General features: G+C 42.2%; 1 protein-coding gene across 3 annotated transcripts in view; it reads right to left on the reverse strand.

Moving 5' to 3' along the window:
- Positions 1-17,496, reverse strand: part of LOC128696025 (carbohydrate sulfotransferase 11) — a 51,012-nt gene extending 33,516 nt beyond the window's left edge. The window contains exons 1-2 of one of the 3 annotated variants that reach the window (XM_070094978.1): positions 17,410-17,496; positions 13,503-13,695 (exon numbers count right to left, since the gene is read on the reverse strand). In XM_070094978.1, coding sequence (XP_069951079.1) covers positions 13,503-13,628 — 126 coding nt within the window. In that variant the 5' untranslated portion in view covers positions 13,629-13,695; positions 17,410-17,496. Of the gene's footprint in view, positions 1-13,502; positions 13,847-17,409 lie in introns of all 3 variants that reach the window. The other 2 variants (XM_070094979.1, XM_070094977.1) reach the window with 2 other exon arrangements.
- Positions 17,497-20,165: the final 2,669 nt, after the last annotated feature.

Genomic DNA, 20,165 nt, shown 5'->3' on the forward strand with positions numbered 1-20,165 from the left:
AAAAGGTAGCTTCAGTTCCTTGGATCAATCGCTGTTCACTAGCATCAAGGCCTCACTTTTGAAGGGTCACAGTTGATACATTTGGTTGTTTATATAGGTTATGGTATGCAGGGCGGGAGAGTGTAAACAGCCAGTCACTGAGGGAATAGTAAGCCAGTCACAGGGAATAGAAAGCCGGTGTGACAAGGGCGATACTCTCATACACGCAACTATAATACAACTGTGTGTGTGTTATTCATGGAATTACTAATGCGAGGATCAAGGTCCACTTCCTGGCCCTGCTTCTTAACATTGTTAAAGTTACAGACTTCTCGGTATATAAACACCGAGAGATGCATATGCTTGTCGATGTATTACTACAGTTCTTGCCGTCACTCAGCCCGACAGAAAGCTTTAGTACCCGCTGCAAGTCTGTATGTAGCCTCAAGCACTGGTATCATTGTTGACCCCGCTCTCTTGTCCAGCAGCCCCACTCATCTAAAAATTTCTGGGCGTTTCATGCTTAGGTAACTATCACTGGCTAACACTTGCTACATACATACAACACATTGCCTACGTATTCAACATTTCATAATAACTGATAGCTATTGCACTTGGTAGTTAACATAACACTTAGCAGTTTTTTTTTATAATGTAACATAGAAGTGTTTTCATTATGACACTGGAAATAACTTGTCTAACTAACCAATGTGCTTTGAATTCTCTTTGAATTCTTAGTCAAAATGAGTGTACTAGAGAAAAACATTATTATTATTTTCATGGGAAAGAGATAAGCCCGTAGGACCATACTTCGCAAATGGTGCATAATGAAGAAGAGACAGGTTTGAATGTAAATATGATAATGGTATACAATATCGACAAGTTGATAAGACACGTGTGTAAATAGGTGGGTGTTTATTCTGAAACATTTCGCCTACACAGTAGGCTTCAGTCTAATACAAAGGCAGCAGGAACAGTAGAGATGTGAAGACGATGTAATCAGCTCATCACTGAGGTGGTCAGTAAGATAAGATAAGATTTCGTTCGGATTTTTAACCCCGGAGGGTTAGCCACCCAGGTAACCCAAGAAAGTCAGTGCGTCATCGAGGACTGTCTAACTTATTTCCATTGGGGTCCTTAATCTTGTCCCCCAGGATGCGACCCACACCAGTCGACTAACACCCAGGTACCTATTTGCTGCTAGGTGAACAGGACAACAGGTGTAAGGAAACGTGTCGAAATGTTTCCACCCGCCGGGAATCGAACCCGGGGCCTCCGTGTGTGAAGCGGGAGCTTTAGCCACCAGGCCACCGGGCCAGTCTCAGCCTGGAGAAGAGTTCTCCATGGTCTAGAAAAATGTGAAGCTGGAGCAACAGAATGGAGACTTATATACTGTCAAAGGTAAGGCGCAGAATATCTTGACAGAAGTAACATGTAATCACTGAGAGGCACTGTAGCAAACCTAATGGGTAGGTCCTCTCAAATGCATCCTTTCTCACTGGTAACTAGTTATCAGGCAATAAGGTTGTCGAAGATGTCCTCTGTACCAAGATACCGTTTTGTTGCAGTGTCTGACAGTGTGAATATGATAATGATATACAATACCGACAAGTTGATAAGTAAGACACATGTGCAACAGTTAGGTATCTTAATTCCGACTATGAAGCAGACTCTTCTCCAGGATAAGGGACTGACCACCTCAAAACTACGACTTCCAGGGCGATGGACTGATAACATCGTCTTTATATCTCTACTGCTTCTGCTGCCTCCTCTATATTCGACTGTAGTTATCTATTGTGTAGGTGAAACGTTTTGGAATAAAGTTACCTAACTGTTCCACATGTCTTACTTATTGATTTGTGTGTAAAACTCTAAACCAAGTGAAACGTTGTCCCAGTAAAAGATTGTTCTTCAATGTGTCTCTTCACGGGCGGAGAACTGAGAATGTTTGATCCTAAGGACTTTCAGCACTGAATTACATTTACAATTTCATTTTAGATGATTTACTTGTTAAGAGGATCAGTAATGTGTGGCATATAATCCTGTTCTCTCTTCGTATTACTCTCAGCAGTAGTATCAGTTCCTAGTAACCAGTTACCAGTAACCAGTGTACCAGTAGATGACTCACTACCAACTCTTGTTTGCGCCACAGCGACAAATCGTGGTCATCAACCATCTCAGCGATCACCAAGGACCAGTGTACAGAGTCATTATAAACCTCGTAGTATTCATAGTACATTCAGTAACCATAGTCAGCGGACTTGTTACAACTGTGGTTTCCGTGGCCATATTGCAATTGTCCTGATAGTCACCCTAAGAGGCGTCGTACTGATGATGAGTACCAGTCAGATCTTCCCTACTGTACTTATCATAGAATACATGGACATGACACATCTGAGCGCAATGCTCTCTACAACCTTCAGTACTCTAGGTCTTTCCGTGGCCGTTCCAACCGCAGAACCCGTAGAGGAAACAGACATCGTGGTTCTCAAACTAACCAGAACCAGGCTCATTCTTCCAATTCGGGGGAATTCGAGCACCCCAGTCAAACCGTCCCATGGTGACAGTAGGTGATAATGAGTACACCATCCTCGTTCACAATTCCTTTGAAGCCTTAAGCAGTCTCGAGAATGACAATCCTGCTGATCATGTTGCTTCACATGTCTCTGACGTAGATGATTTTGGGGATGAAGTGGAACAAATCTTTTCTGATGACAATCCACCTTTTTGTTTGCACATAACTTCCAATGCAACCATAAGCCCTATAGTGCAAGCATCTGTTCATAATGCGCCTGTTCATTTGTTCATGGACTCTGGTGCGCAAGTCAATATTATCAGGTCTAGTTTGTTTAGGGATAAGCAGTTACGACATGTCCTTCTCGTAGAACCGACACATGTGTCCTCCCTTAGTGGAGTAGCTGGTTCTCACATGCGTGTCCGAGGTCGGACTTCCCTCACTTTTTCTATCCAAGGTAGAGACTTCACTGCTTCCTTCCTTGTTGTCGACCAGATTACTTTCCCTGGTGACCTTCTACTGGGATTTGCTTCCATGCGAGACTTACGCATTGTGCTCGACCCTTATCGATGGCATGCCCAAATTGATGACTTGATCGTACCATTTTGGGGTTACTAGCTTGGATCCGAGATCTGCCATACTGCCGCAGAGTACGACATTCGGATTAAGTCCTTACAGGCCAGTGCATTTTCCAGTAGCGTACCCAAGCGGTCAGGCACTGGTGATCCTGTCACTCCTGTCTGTGTTCCTGCAACTTCAGACTTGCAAGATAGTGTCCAGTTACCTCAAGTGTCCGAGGACGCTCTGACTACCTTGAGTTTACCTGGAGAGAGTTCCGGGGGTCAACGCCCCCGCGGCCCGGTCTGTGACCAGGCCTCCTGGTGGATCAGAGCCTGATCAACTAGGCTGTTGCTGCTGGCTGCACGCAAACCAACGTACGAGCCACAGCCCGGCTGAGTGCTGAGCCTATCCCTGCAATGTCTGCTAGTTCAAGTAGTAGTTTCTCCACAGGGGACGCCTTGTCGGAAAACGATTACCTGCAACTAGTAATGCCATCTCTTGTTGATGTCACATGCCGTCTGCAGAAAGACGTTTCTGTCGCAGCTAGTGCCCTCACTAGAGTGTCTGTTGTTGTTCCTAGTGTTCCAGATGGTGATAACATCCTAGTTGACAGTGATTCTTGCAAAGTAAAAGGTCTATTTGTTGAACCATCCTTACATGTTGTAAGAGATAGTAAGATCCATTTCTTCCTAGCTAACACCAAATACCAATCTTGTTGACCTTGTTCACTATCCTTACCCTGTTCAGGTAGAGGATGAGTTGTCACCTGACCAGTGGGTCGGTGCTATTTTTACCGGGGAGACCTCATCCACTTCACTGGATCAATCTGTTCCACCAGTTGAGGAGAAAGACTTAGCTCCCGCTGACTTCCCAGATGATGGGTATAACGAACTTATTGTCCCATCGTATTCCACTTGAACCTGGTACTAGACCTATCTGTATACCTGCGTACAGAATGCCTCATTCACAAGTTGCTGTCGCAGAAGAATTGATCAATCAAATGCTTGATGATGGAGTTATTGCACCTAGCAATTCACCTTGGAATGTGCCCTTGATCCTAGTACCTAAGAAGGATGGTACTTGGCGCCCATTGATTGACTTTAGGAAGTTAAATGCGAAAACTATTCCAGATCGCTTCCCACTCTCTGTACTGGGTGATCTTTTACGTAACACCAGAGATAACAGTCTTTTCAACCCTGGGCTTGTTACAAGGGTTTTGGCAAGTCCCTCTTCACGAGGACAGCCAAGAGCTAACTGCATTCTCCACTCCTACAGGTCATTATCACTTCCTTCTTATGGCATTTGGATTACGATCCTCCCCTATCACGTTCTCAAGGCTCATGACTAATATCTTTAGAGGTCTCATAGGTAATGCACTTATGGTGTACTTAGATGACGTAATCGTCATGTCTAAAGACGTGGATACACACTTGAAAAGACTTGATGTAGTACTTGGTAAGCTTGAAGAAGCCAATTTAAAGATCAAACTGTCTAAATGTAAATTTTTCAGATCAGAAATTAAGTTTCTTGGTCACGTAGTCACTCCTAGAGGGGTTACGACTGACCAAAGTAAAGTAACTGCAGTACTAAATTTTCCAACTCCCAAAACTGCTGATGCCGTAAGATCCTTTGTGGACTTAGCAGGTTTTTATAGATCTTTCATTGCCAATTTTTCTTCTATAGCTGCTCCTCTGAGTTGCTTAAGAAAGATGCTCCTTTTGTTTGGACCTTCCGTCAAGAAAGAGCATTCCAAACTCTAAAAGAAACCATACCCATCTGCTCCAATTTTGAAATTTCCAGATTTTTCTAAGCCCTTCTATCTGACAACTGATGCTAGTTCTATTGGCATAGGTGCCGTACTAGCTCAGAAGACCGATGGCAAGTACAACGCAGTTGCATTTGCTAGCCGAGTCCTTACGAAGGCTGAACGTAATTATACAATAACTGAGCAAGAAGCTTTAGCAATAGTATGGTCTTTAAAGCACTTCCGAGACATTATTTATCAGTACTCTGTTCATGCCTTGACAGACCATGCTCCACTGATACCTTTATTCCAGAACAAACAACCTACTGGAAGGTTAGCCAGATGGACCTTGACTATCCAAGAGTTCAATCCCACCTTTGAACACTTACCTGGCAAGTCAAATGTAGTCACAGATGCCTTATCGCGACATGTTAGTATAGTAACTGCAGACCCTCCATTTAGTGCTGAGGATGTAAAGAATGCTCAACGAACAGATCCCATGTGGTCTGGTGTGATTCGATTCCTGCTCCAGGAAGATCTTATTCTGACTGTGAAGCCACCAGCACCCATCAGTGACTTTGTCATGAACCAAGAATTACTGTATCGAACAGCCGAGTTGGGTACTCCTAGCAGAAGAGTATACCAGTTAGTAATTCCTCAGTCACTAGTGAATGTAGCCTTACAGCTAGTTCATGATGTACCAGGTGTTGCGCACCCTGGTATGGATCGTTCAGTAAAACAAGCCAGATTGAAATACTTTTGGCCTCGTATGGCAACTGATATTTCTGAGTATGTTAAGAAATGTAGTGTCTGCATGCAACATAAAGGTAATGCTAATGGCCCTAATCCAATCCAAGTGTATCCAACTACAGTGGACCCCCGCATAGCGACCTTAATCCGTGCAAGAGGGCTGGCTGTTATGCGAAATGTTCGGTATGCGAATGAATTTTCCCCATAAGAAATAATGGAAATCAAATTAATCCGTGCAAGACACCCAAAAGTATGAAAAAAAAAAATTTTTACCACATGAAATGTTAATTTTAATACACACAAACTGAAAAAGGCATGCACAATTACATGACACTTACTTTTATTGAAGATCTGGTGATGATTGATGGGATGGGAGGAGGGGAGAGAGAGTGTTAGTGTTTAGAAGGGGAATCCCCTTCCATTAAGACTTGAGGTGTCGAGTCCTTTTCTGGGGTTACTTCCCTTCGTCTTTTAATGCCACTAGGACCAGCTTCAGAGTCACTGGACTTCTTTCGCACAACATATTTGTCCATAGTGGCCTGTACCTCTCGTTCCTTTATGACTTCCCTAAAGTGTTTCACAACATTGTCAGTGTAATAGTCACCAGCACGGCTTGCAATAGCTGTGTGAGGGTGATTTTCATCCATGAAGGTTTGCACTTCAAGCCACTTTGCACAGATTTCCTTAATCTTTGTAGTAGGCAATTTCTTCAATTTCTCTCTCCCCTCCTTCGAACCAGTTTCCTCAGGTCTGGCCTCTTGCTGTTGAAGTTGATCTAGCAGCTCATCAGTGGTTAGTTTTTCATTGTCCTCCTCCACCAACTCTTCCACATCATCCCCACTAACCTCCAACCCTAAGGACTTTCCCAATGCCACAATGGATTCCTCAACTGGCATAATCCTCTCAGGGTTAGCCTCAAACCCTTCAAAATCCCTTTTGTCTACACATTCTGGCCACAGTTTCTTCCAAGCAGAGTTCAAGGTCTTCTTAGTCACTCCCTCCCAAGCCTTACCTATAAGGTTTATACAATTGAGGATATTAAAGTGATCTCTCCAAAAGTCTCTTAGAATCAGTTGAGTTTCTGAGGTCACTACAAAGCACCTTTCAAACAGAGCTTTTGTGTACAGTTTTTTGAAGTTTGCAATAACCTGCTGGTCCATGGGCTGCAGGAGAGGAGTGGTATTAGGAGGCAAAAACTTCACCTTAATGAATTTCATGTCCCCATAAAGTCGCTCTGCCACGTCTGTAGGATGACCAGGGGCATTGTCTAACACCAGGAGGCACTTAAGTTATAATTTCTTTTCAGTTAGGTAATCTTTCACATTGGGGGCAAATGCATGGTGTAACCAGTCATAGAAAAAGTCCCTAGTGACCCATGCCTTACTGTTTGCCCTCCACAGCACACACAAATTTTCCTTGAGGACATTCTTTTGCCTGAACGGTCTGGGAGTTTCAGAGTGATACACTAATAAAGGTTTCACTTTGCAATCACCAGTAGCATTGGAACACATGAGAAGAGTAAGCCTGTCTTTCATAGGCTTATGTCCTGGGAGTGCCTTTTCCTCCTGAGTAATGTAGGTCCTGCTTGGCATTTTCTTCCAAAACAGGCCTGTTTCATCACAATTAAACACTTGTTCAGGTTTCAGTCCTTCACTGTCTATGTACTCCTTGAATTCCTGCACATATTTTTCAGCCGCTTTGTGGTCCGAACTGGCAGCCTCACCATGCCTTATCACACTATGTATGCCACTACGCTTCTTAAATCTCTCAAACCAACCTTTGCTGGCCTTAAATTCACTCACATCATCACTAGTTGCAGGCATTTTTTTAATTAAATCCTCATGCAACTTCCTAGCCTTTTCGCTTATGATCGCTTGAGAAACGCTAACTCCTGCTAGCTGTTTTTCATTTATCCACACCAGTAAGAGTCTCTCAACATCTTCCATCACTTGCGATCTCTGTTTCGAAAACACAGTTAAACCTTTGGCAAGAACAGCTTCCTTGATTGCCTTTCTGTTGCCCACAATAGTAGAGATGGTTGATTTGGGTTTCTTGTACAACCTGACCAGGTCGGCGATACGCACTCCACTTTCATACTTATCAATGATCTCTTTCTTCATCTCTATTGGAATTCTCACCCTTATTGCTGTAGGGTTGGAACTAGAAGCTTTCTTGGGGCCCATGGTCACTTATTTTCCAGATAAAGCACCGAAAACACTGTAATAATACGAAATATTCCGATTGTATGCTTGGATGTTACCGCGGAGGCTGGCTGGTAAACAATGCCACCGGCGGAACGTATGAGGCTGGCTCAGGCCGCACACTGGACGCGTCTCGGACGAAGGGCAGTGAGCGGGTTTTTGGGCGGTATGCGAGGCAAAATTTTAGCGATCAAAGCGTCCAGTATGCGGATTGTATGGTATGCAATGCGTACAGTATGCGGGGGTCCACTGTACTAGCGAACCATGGGAAAGAGTTGCGCTAGATTTGTTAACTAATTTCCAATGTTCCCTCCAAGGCAACAAACATCTATGTGTTATGGTAGACCATTTCACCAGATATTGAGAGTTAGTTCCTATTGCAGATAAGATTGCCAAGACAGTAGCTAAAGCGTTTAAAGAACGCATTATCTGCAGGCATACCACCCCTAAGTCCCTAGTAACAGATAATGGAGGTGAATTCTGTAATGAGATTCTTGAAAATTTGTGTACCTTGTACAAGATCTCTAAATCCACCATTGTTCCTCATCATCCTGCCAGCAATGGGTTAGCGGAACGTACCAATAAGAAAGTACTTGATGTCTTGAGAGCCACTATCAATCCCAACAGTGAAACTTGGGATGAAGTTATACCTGATGTGCAGTGTGCTATAAATTCTGCTTACAATGTTTCTATAGGTGACACTCAACATTATGCATTGTACGGTGTAGATAAACGTTTGCCTTAAGAGTTGTTATATTCTAATCTGAAACCAAATTACAACCCTGATGATTTCATAGCAATTCGTACCAGCTTAGCTCAAAGTGTCTTTAGAAGAATCCGTGAAACACTTCATAAATCAACAGCAGAATTTACAAGTCGCTAACACTCGAGCAAAGCCGTCCAAAATCAAAGTAGGTTCGAGAGTTATGCTGACTAACTTTAACAAAACATCTGCAATGCCTAAGCTTGATCAAAAGTTTGTTGGTACTTATCGAGTAGTTGAACATATCACTGGTAATAAGTATAAGGTTAGAGAAATTAGTACTGGTCAGTATAAAGAATCACATTTAGATCATATGAAGTTAGTATGTGATGATAATGATGTTCCAACCCAGACTAATGTGACAGACTCTGACAATCCTCCTGATCCTGTACTCTCTACCTCTGATACTCAGTCAGACGATCAACCTGAATGTCGTTATTCCCTACGTACACGACAGGTATTGAGAAATCCTCAAGTATCATTTATTTATTTATTTTTTTATTATCACACTGGCCGATTCCCACCAAGGCAGGTGGCCCGAAAAAGAAAAACTTTCATTTGTTACTTCCAATTCAGATTTGCCTCAAATACAGCATGAGTTAGCCAGTGCAACGGAGTTTGATCCTCCCAGAGATGACACCCATTCTGCATATATCAATCTCACCCTAGCAGAGTTGGGGTTAAATGTAAATAACCTGTATAGATGAATAATTACAGTATCAACTTATCAGTATTCAAGAATTTTTTTTTGTGTTCACGTTCTCTCCGAATTCTGAGAGTTAACAGTCTAGATTTGAGTGCACCGAATCTGCCTTTCTGTTATACACTTCTTTCTTTGTATATATTCCTTCCTCAGAATCCGTAGATCACATGAATACAGATCAATCGATCAAATTTTTTTTTTATCACTTTTATTGTGTAATCCCAATGTTGAGTTTCATTCGATGAGTTGTGCTATATCATACCTTGTAATGTGTTACAGTTTTATTACAGTTTCAATTACATAAGCTTCCATTCCAATATTCTACTCATGTATGTTATAATGTTCAATTGTTGTGTACTTTGACATTGTATAGAATCAGCCCAAGCCGTACACCTGCCATCTCTAGTTTGTATTAGTTGTATGTCGGGACGACATACGTTAGCGTCGCCGAGCTCTCAGCAGTAGTACCAGTTCCTAGTAACCAGTTACCAGTAACCAGTGTACCAGTAGATAACTCACTACCAACCGTCTGCGTGAATCATTGACTGTTCATATTGCTGCTGACCATAGCAGGATTTCAAACACCCCTCACCCTGTAGGCACTTGTGGGTCAGTCGAAGATAGGGAGCAGAGAGAGGCAGGTCGGCTGTTGGCACTTCCCATATTTCCCGTTATATATTATACGTACTACCAGCCTATGTGAGTATTCTTACCCCATCCACGTTAAAGAAACCCACATGACATTACATTATTATTATAATAAAAAAGAAGCGCTAAGCCACAAGGGCTATACAGCTCTTCGTATTACAAATTTCCTCGAGACTTAAAATTTAGCCAGGATAAAACACTGTAGCAGTTTGATCTTTCAGATCCCAATGATAACGTAAGTATACTCAAGAAAATCAAAATTTTCGACAAAATCAAAGATTTAATGCATATCTTAAATTTTAAGTTAACTTAGCACAATATCTCATAGTTATGATTATTATTATTATTACGATCAGAGCTAACCGCTAAGCCCACCAGGGACAGCACAATATCCTAAGCTGCTTTACTATGCAGTGATTCTTTTTTTTCAAATGGGGTATGAAACCTAACTGGGGTACGCCAGTGATGCTTAACCTGATTCAGACCCGTGTCAGAAGACACTTGTTTCCTGACGAATAAAACACTAAACCCGTGACCACCACTATTAAATTTCAACCCTTGAGGTGAGATGCCTTGACGTGGCTTAAGCACTATTGATTCCCCAAAAAACGGAGCTTCCAATATCCATTCACTGGATCCAACAGTTATCTCCCATTCTCAAGGTGATGTACGACCCGTATGAGTTTAGCACTTCAACAGTATACATACTCGGTAAATTTATGTTCTCTATATTGAATTGACACTGTAGCAACATTATTAACATGACCTTTCACATGGACACCAAGCTTCAATATTATTATGAAAAAAAAGCTAAACCTACTAGGGTCATACAGCGCTGCTCGTTAAATCTTAATCTGTAAAGTAAAAGGACACAAGTGCAACTTTATTTCAAATCTTAATCTTTAGCAGATTTTAAGTTTCATATCTTAAAGTTTATCAAATCATAACTTCAGCTTTATCAGTCCCAAGACTGAAAAGCTTGTTAATAAATGTCTGAAGTGTTTGTTCACGTATCTTTTTCCAATACATATTGTACACTTCCTATGGAGAGCCTAAGGAGCGAAATGAAGGTGCTGTACAAGAACAGAAAAACGTTTATGCAGTGCTAGAAAATTTGTGTTAATAATAATAATAATATAATAATAATAATAATAATAATAATAATAATAATAATAATAATAATAATAATAATAATAATAATCTTTATTTCTACAAGTACATGTAAAATGTATACAGGCCTAGCTGACATCAAAGATATGTACTACTGTATAGAAAGCCGCTTGTTATGCAGAGCATTTCGGGGAGGTCAATTTTATACTGATGGGTGAAACAGACAACCGGTGTAAGGAAACACGTCCAATGTTTCAACCCTAGCCGGGAATAGAACCCGGAGCCTCACCGTGTGAAGTGAGAGCTTTTGCCAACAGGCCACGGGCAACTAAGCGAAATGTTTCCTATTTAAAATGACAATAATAATATAATGATTTATTATTATTGTTATTGTTGACCACGCCTGCAAACTCCACCTCCATTACGCCCAGGTCTCTTCTTCAAGGCCTTTGAGCTCAGGCATTTTCCAAATACCGGTTGGCAATAATGAATAAGTGACAGCAATGGAATAAAGGGCAATAAGATAATGGGAGATGGGTATTGTTGGAGGGGTAAGGGAAAGAGGTCAGAGAGTGTGAGGAAAAGGTAGCTAGAGAAGGCGGAGGGCAAGATAAAAAAAAACTCTGAAATCTACAATAGCCCTAATTAATCACCTCCACATACCTTCATGACCTTTTTTTTTTATTTCTCTCTCCTGCTTCCCTCTCCCTACCTTCCTTCATCTATCCCCTCCCCCCCCCTCACATTCCTAACCATTCTAAATATCAGAAAGGTCTACCTTAAAATAAAGATAAGTGGGTTTGGTCCAAGGAAGGGAACGGTAGCTCGAAGTCTTGCGATTACAAACTCCTCACTGAGATCAAGACCTCCCTCCCTTCGCTTACATTAGAAGGTGAGCGATTTTATATTAATTATATTATTTCTTTCTCGTAGTTGGTAGCGGCCTTCAAAAGTTGTGACTGTGGGAAGCCAGTCTTCAGGTCACCAATAATAATAGAGACAAGACATTAATGACTCTCGGGTAGTAAACAGGCCTTAAAACTAACGAATTAACAGAGGCCCAGGTGCCGAACACTGCTGGCCGAATTCATACCCACCACCCTTCAAGGGACATGTGCCTTGATGCTGGTTAAGAGTTCTTCATCCAACGATTCGGAGCAACCCTTCCCCCTTCTTGGATTGAATCTTACTGCCTTCCATTCCTAAGGCAGTGTATATGACACTTAGCATATTTGGCTAAAAATGTATTGTGTACTCATAACCAGAGTTTGGTTCCTAGCGTATTTGACTACGGCATTACCCAGCCCTTTTGCTATTTGATATCATACTCACTGTTTATATCATTATTTACTCATTTTTGGTTGATGTAATTATAATAGCAGGTGCTGTATCGTTCAGAAATATACGATGTAATAGGGGTCAGAAAGCGAAAGATCTCTTTATGAGGACGGGTTGAAAGACATATCTACGGTAAATCTTTAAGCAAGACTATCTGAATTTATTAGAGGGAAGCGCTAAATGCGTAGGGGATCAAAAGCGCATGGGGAATAGGAGACATTCAGATCCAATCCAAGGAGGGTGGAAATAAGTCCAGTTCCTTGGTTCAAGAGCCTCTTACCAGCAGTAAGGACCTCCCTCGAAGGGAAGAGAACTTTAATTTGTTTACGTCTATTTGATGTTGCTGGTTTTGTCCTTTGCTGTGTTAAGCGTCAAACCAGAGGATGATGTCCTGTTGAGACTGTCGTCTTCATTCATTCATTAGAGGTTCGCCGGTACTTCCGGCCCGGGTCTTCTCTGTCGTCTTGTTACGAATGTCTTGTTCACGATATGTATAAAATAATCAAATTGTTATACAAGAATTTCAACACAGTTCAACATCAAGCTCAACTGTATATCAATATTTACTGTCTACGTCACCCACTTTTCCAATTATTATTTTGCTCAATGACTGAGAACGGGTAGTAATGAAGTTTGTTACAAGGAAGGAAAGGGCGAAAGACCTCTATACTAGTAATTATTATTATTATTATGATTAGATATTCCCGCTAAGACCATACAGGGCCAGGGGAATGAGAGGTAATCAGGATTGATACCAGGGAAGTGCAGCTCTGATTCCTTGCATCAAGAACCCTTCACCTAGATCAAGGTACCACCAATAAAGAGGTGGAAGGTACAACGAGGTTTATATAACAATAACAGTATTTGAAAAAAAAAAATGAACAAGAACACTCACCAGCTTTTAAATAATAGTACGGAAAGCATAACAGGAATACTCAGCAGCTTCCCAATAATAGTATTAATAAACACAAGAACACTCACCAGCTTCTCAATAAAACTAACAAAAACATCAAGAAGAACTCATTAGCTTCTCAATAATATAACTAATAAACATCAAGAACATTTATCAGCGTCTCAATAAAAACGTTAACAAATAAACAATAAGAACTCACCAGCTTAATAAAAGCGCTAACAAACAAGAGCTCAAAAGCTTCTCAATAAATGCGTTTACAAACAATAAGAACACTCACCAGCTTCTCGAGCTTGAAGATGTTCTTCTTGGGATGGCTGTGGTCGAAGATGTCTGTGGTGAGGGTGAGGATGGTGTAAGTGATGAAGGCGAACACCAGGATCTGTCTGTGAGAGTGTCTGCCCATTCCTCCCTCACCACCTCCTGCTGCTGCTCCTCCAGGTGACTCAGCTAACCTTCAGGTGTAGCGCCGACTACAGAAGATGAAGGCTATCTTATCTTAGTTGTGGTAGGAGGGAGATGAGCAGCTTCAGGAGAGCCACTTGTTTATATTCGTAATGTCTCACTAAACCCTAACGTCTGCATGCACGGACTGCCCTGATGTAAGCGCTTAATACCAGAGATCTGGAATTATTATCCACAGAAGGGCTAAGCTGCATGGCTTATACGCCTGGGGAATGAAAGGTAATCAGGTCTGATTCACGGAAAATACCCGCTCGAATTTCCTGGATCTAAAGCCCTTCATCGGCATCAAAGCACTTTCCCTTGAAGGGATTAACTTAGAATGAGGACATTTTTGTGTGAACATGCAGAAAAAAAAATTACGATAGCTTTTTTTTTTATATTGCTGGTACACAATACCTACATGTAGAATAGGATACACGTGAGAAACAATTAGGTATCTTTATTGTCGACAATAAACTACAATGTTGCACGCCTTACTTATATGGAAACTATTTTTGACGAGAGCATCTGCTTGATAATGCTATTAAATTATGGTTCCTCTCCGGATAGATGAAATTAAAACAGAAGGCTCTCTACCCCCTTCCAGCCAGCGGTTGTCAGAGTGGAGTTTACCTGGAGAGAGTTCCGGGGGTCAACGCCCCCGCGGCCCGGTCTGTGACCAGGCCTCCTGGTGGATCAGAGCCTGATCAACCAGGCTGTTGCTGCTGGCTGCACGCAAACCAATGTACGAGCCACAGCCCGGCTGATCAGGAACTGACTTTAGGTGCTTGTCAAGCTGGCACTGGACAAGTACCTAAAGTCAGTTCCTGATCAGCCGGGCTGTGGCTCGTACGTTGGTTTGCGTGCAGCCAGCAGCAACAGCCTGGTTGATCAGGCTCTGATCCACCAGGAGGCCTGGTCACAGACCGGGCCGCGGGGGCGTTGACCCCCGGAACTCTCTCCAGGTAAACTCCACTCTGACAACCGCTGGCTGGAAAAAAACTGAATAAAGGCATACCATGAATTATTAATACATTCGTGGGGAACACTAACCCCGCAGCTCCTAGGGGAACTGGAGGAATTCAGGTACAGTCCAGTGAAGGGAAGGGAAAGTTCAATTCCTTTGATCAAGAGCCCTCCCCAGCATCACTGATGAAGTTATTATAATCAAAACTAAGCGCTAAACTCACGAAGGTCATACAGATCACAGAGGAAGTATTATTATTATTATAATCAAAAAAGAAGCGGTAAGCCACAAGGGCTATACAGCCACAGAGGAAGTAATTAAAATATTTAACGAGACACGCTAAACCAATAGAGGTCATAGCGCCTATTGGAGTGGGGGTAATCAGATTCAATCCAAGGAAAATGAGCGTAATTCGAATTCTTTGGATCAAGACATCCTTGAAGGGCAGAGGAAGTAAAAGGTAGCTCCGATTCCCTAGATCAGGAGGCATTCACTGGTGTACAAACACTTTCCTTGCAAAGAATAGGAGTCACAACTGATACATTAGATTAGTTGCAAGTAGTCATGGTCTGCATCCTGAAAGGGAGGTAATATTATCATTATGTACATGGGAAGCGCCTAACTCGTATGGGTTATATAGTGCCTGAGGAATGGGATGCAATAGGGTCAATCCAAAGAAGGAACACACAGCTATAATTACCTGGATCAAGAGCAGAATAATGTCCCATGTTATCAAATATACAGATAATCCAGCAAGAAAAAATTTATAGGAAAGTTCTGGTCATCCATGGTCATCTTCACAGAATGTGATCCAGATTAACCAGGCAGCTCCAAACGCATTGACGGTATAAAGATTTTTTTCTGTTACATGGAGCTTGAGAGAAAAAGGCGAACCTTACGTTACAGCATCAAAAAAATTTTTTTTTCCCCAAAACCGATAACAAAGCCTTCTACAAGTCACTGAACCAGTGGCCTCCTCCAGCTTATTCACTCAGTAAGGTGGGCGCAAGAAATGGAGAGCGAGAGGAAATGGGAAAGAGGGACGAGACGGAAAGGGTAAAAAGAGAACCGAGATAGGGTGAGAAATGGAAAAAAGAACATGAAATGGGGAAAAGTATAAGTGAATTTTAAATCGGAGAAAGAGGCTAAATTCAGTCATATAACGACTGAGGAATGGGAGGCGCTCAAGTTCAATGGAGGATAGATCCAATTCCTTGAATCAAGGACCCCTCATCAGCATCAAGGTAACCCCCCACCCCTTGAGTCCAGTGACCACAGTCTGATAGCCAGCTACTGCACTGCAAATAATGAACTCTTTAATTAAAATGTTATCTAGTTGAATATCGAAGTTGAGGTTTACTTGCCCAACCAGTTCTTCGACGACCGAACAGTTTTTCAGTTAAAATCCTTAAGACAATCTGTTCTTGTGTTCTATAGCGGTATAAAGACGTTCACCCACATTTGTGTTGCACCTCTTTCCTCAGAGTTTCATGTTATCTCGTATTACTGAATTGCTTTTTCCTTCTGATAGTTCTAAATGAGTGTCATCAGATTTATTTAGTACCTAAAGGTCTGAACGAGATTTCGCTATCTCTATTACTTAAGAAAAACAGGTGGAGAAATAATTATTGTGAAAAAGTGAGACTAAATCGGAGAAGGAAAATACAGGGAGATGTGGAGAGTATAAAAGTGAAGAATGGCAGAGGGGAAGAGAAAATCAGTAACAAGTCGGGGAAATAGCAGTGTAGGGAAAGGGAGATGGGAGAGAAATGAAGATGGCGGAGAGATGTATGGGAGACAAAAAATAGAGTATATCTAAGGAAGCGCTAAACCCATAGGGGATCATACAGCAATTGGGGAATGGGAGATAATTAGGTTCGAGCCAAAGAAGGGGAGGAGAGATCTAATTCTTTAGATCGAGAACCTCTAATTGACGGGCACCAGACCCATACATTATTCAGCGCTGCATGCGAGGGATAAGAGGAAGAGCATTGAGAGAAATGGGGAATTATTATAATCAAGGGGAAAGCGCTAAACCTGTAGGATTATACAGAGCCTGTCGGGGGATGTGGAACGTATTCAGGGAACTGGAGCACAGGTCCAATTCCCTAGATCTAGAGCCCCTCACCAGCATCCAGGAACCTCCCTTGAGGGGAGAAATGGGGAACCATGATAAGAGGAAGAAATGAGATTATTATTATAATCAAGGGGGAAGCGCTAAACCCGGAGGATTATACAGCGCCTGGGGGGGGGATGTGGAAGGCATTCAGGCTTAATTCGGGGAACTGGAGCACAGATCCAATTCCCTAAATCAAGAGCCCCTCACCAACATCAAGGAACCTTCCTTGAGGGGGAAGAAATGAGAGCAACAGTGGAAAAGACGAGAAAAAATGGGAGGAAAATGGAAGACGAAGAAATGAGAATAAAAATGGAAGAGGGAGAAATAGATATAACTAAACGAGGAAAAATTGATGGGAGGGAGAAATGAGAGTAAAGAAATAGAAAAGCGAGAAATTAAAATAAGAGAAAGGAGGAAATAAAAGAGGGGAGGATGAATCACATTTTGAGAGAAAATAAGAAAATGTTCAAGACAGGAATAATGGGAGGGGGAGAGGAAATGTTTGACACAATGGCGAAAACTTAAGAAATAAAAGAGGTCTTAGGAAAAAAAATGGAAGAGACAAAAATGTAATGTTTCATAATGGCTTGCTATTAAATTTTACACAACAGAACTGCAATTGCTATCAAACGATTAATAGAGTAACGCAGTATTTACCTCGCAGCCTCACTCACTACACGAAGGTCAAGAGCAGACTGACAGCAGACATCGTCCTGGCCAGCCATCACTAGGTGGAGATGCCAGCAGTAGCCAGCAACAACTTACAAGTACTTATCATACACAGCCATTTACTCTAATCCTTAACTACATTAACAGCTCATACGTTAATTATGATCTTTAACCATGATAAATTTAACTTGGCAGTCATTTTAACATAGGTATTAATTTTGATAATGTAGGGCAGTAGACTTGTTTTAGTGCTCAGGGCTGCCAACATTAAGTTGAATGCAGTGTGCATATTACATAACAATGTGTTTCGGTGACTGAGATCAGGGAAATAATACCCGTATTCTTTTAGTTCAGCCCCCACTACCTCAGTGAAGGCAAAAAGAATAATGCAGGGCGATGTATGCATGTACACTTACAATTGTATGCATATAAGCATATGTACTCGCCTAATTGTACTCGCAGGGATCGAGTCATACATATATACATAGTATCTATGTATATATACACAGTTTAGACGTCACTAAACAGCAAATATCACAAACCCCTCCTTTAGTGCAAGCACAGTATGTGTATGTACATTTGTACATATTTATGCATTGTGCATATATGTCAAACGGTATTAATGCTGCACAATTTAAGGGAAACAAATGTCTACGTCAAGACATGGTAGTATAATATGTACTGAGTTCACTGTGCTTCTTTAAATTTGTACGATACTGTAATGTAAGTTTCTTCCCACATACCTTTATCTCCGTTGACTTTTGGAAACATCAGACCCATAAGTATGCATTTTAATGAAACCAGAAACATACATGTAATCTTTAATTGAGTTTTCAACAACAACAAAAAAAATACAATCACGTGATTGGTGTGGTTTAGTTTTTTATTCGTATTTCCTATGATATTTGTAGATACAACAGACATAGCCCCACTCCATAAAGGGGGCAGTAAAGCAACAGCAAAGAACTACAGACCGATAGCACTAACATCCCATATCATAAAAATCTTTGAAAGGGTCCTAAGAAGCAAGATCACCACCCATCTAGAAACCCATCAGTTACACAACCCAGGGCAACATGGGTTTAGAACAGGTCGCTCCTGTCTGTCTCAACTATTGGATCACTACGACAAGGTCCTAAATGCACTAGAAGACAAAAAGAATGCAGATGTAATATATACAGATTTTGCAAAAGCCTTCGACAAGTGTGACCATGGCGTAATAGCGCACAAAATGCGTGCTAAAGGAATAACAGGAAAAGTCGGTCGATGGATCTATAATTTCCTCACTAACAGAACACAGAGAGTAGTCGTCAACAGAGTAAAGTCCGAGGCAGCTACGGTGAAAAGCTCTGTTCCACAAGGCACAGTACTCGCTCCCATCTTTTTCCTCATCCTCATATCCGACATAGACAAGGATGTCAGCCACAGCACCCTGTCTTCCTTTGCAGATGACACCCGAACCTGCATGACAGTGTCTTCCATTGCAGACACTGCAAGGCTCCAGGCGAACATCAACCAAATCTTTCAGTGGGCTGCAGAAAACAATATGAAGTTCAACGATGAGAAATTTCAATTACTCAGATATGGTAAACACGAGGAAATTAAATCTTCATCAGAGTACAAAACAAATTCTGGCCACAAAATAGAGCGAAACACCAACGTCAAAGACCTGGGAGTGATCATGTCGGAGGATCTCACCTCCAAGGACCATAACATTGTATCAATCGCATCTGCTAGAAAAATGACAGGATGGATAATGAGAACCTTCAAAACTAGGGATGCCAAGCCCATGATGACACTCCTCAGGTCACTTGTTCTATCTAGGCTGGAATATTGCTGCACACTAACAGCACCTTTCAAGGCAGGTGAAATTGCTGACCTTGAAAATGTACAGAGAACCTTCACGGCGCGCATAACGGAGATAAAACACCTCAATTACTTGGAGCGCTTGAGGTTCCTAAAACTGTATTCCCTGGAACGCAGGCGGGAGAGATACATGATTACATACACCTGGAAAATCCTAGAGGGACTAGTACCGAACTTGCACACGAAAATCACTCAGGGGTGTCACTAGCACGTTAAGAGACCATACAATAAGTGTCAGGGGCCCGAGACTGTTCAACTGCCTCCCAGCATACATAAGGGGGATTACCAACAGACCCCTGGCAGTCTTCAAGCTGGCACTAGACAAGCACCTAAAGTCGATTCCTGACCAGCCAGGCTGTGGCTCTTACGTTGGTTTGCATGCAGCCAGCAGCAACAGCCTGGTTGATCAGGCTCTGATCCAATAGGAGGCCTGGTCACAGACCGGGCCACGGGGGCATTGACCTCCGGAACTCTCTCCAGGTAAACATCATCCTGTAATTCTACAAATGGAATGGTCATCTAATAACAGCAACCCACAATGGGAAGCTTTGTCAGGTTTCCAGCAAATAATGAGAACAAGGATCTCTGTCAAAGAGGCATCCAAAAAACTCGTCTTCACTGGAGTTTACCTGGAGAGAGTTCCGGGGGTCAACGCCCCCGCGGCCCGGTCCGTGACCAGGCCTCCCGGTGGATCAGAGCCTGATCAACCAGGCTGTTGCTGCTGGCTGCACGCAAACCAACGTACGAGCCACAGCCCGGCTGATCCGGAACTGACTTTAGGTGCTTGTCCAGTGCCAGCTTGAAGACTGCCAGGGGTCTGTTGGTAATCCCCCTTATGTGTGCTGGGAGGCAGTTGAACAGTCTCGGGCCCCTGACAC

The sequence above is a fragment of the Cherax quadricarinatus genome, chromosome 48 (genome assembly GCF_038502225.1).
Source record: "Cherax quadricarinatus isolate ZL_2023a chromosome 48, ASM3850222v1, whole genome shotgun sequence".
Taxonomy (NCBI): Eukaryota; Metazoa; Arthropoda; class Malacostraca; order Decapoda; family Parastacidae; genus Cherax; species Cherax quadricarinatus.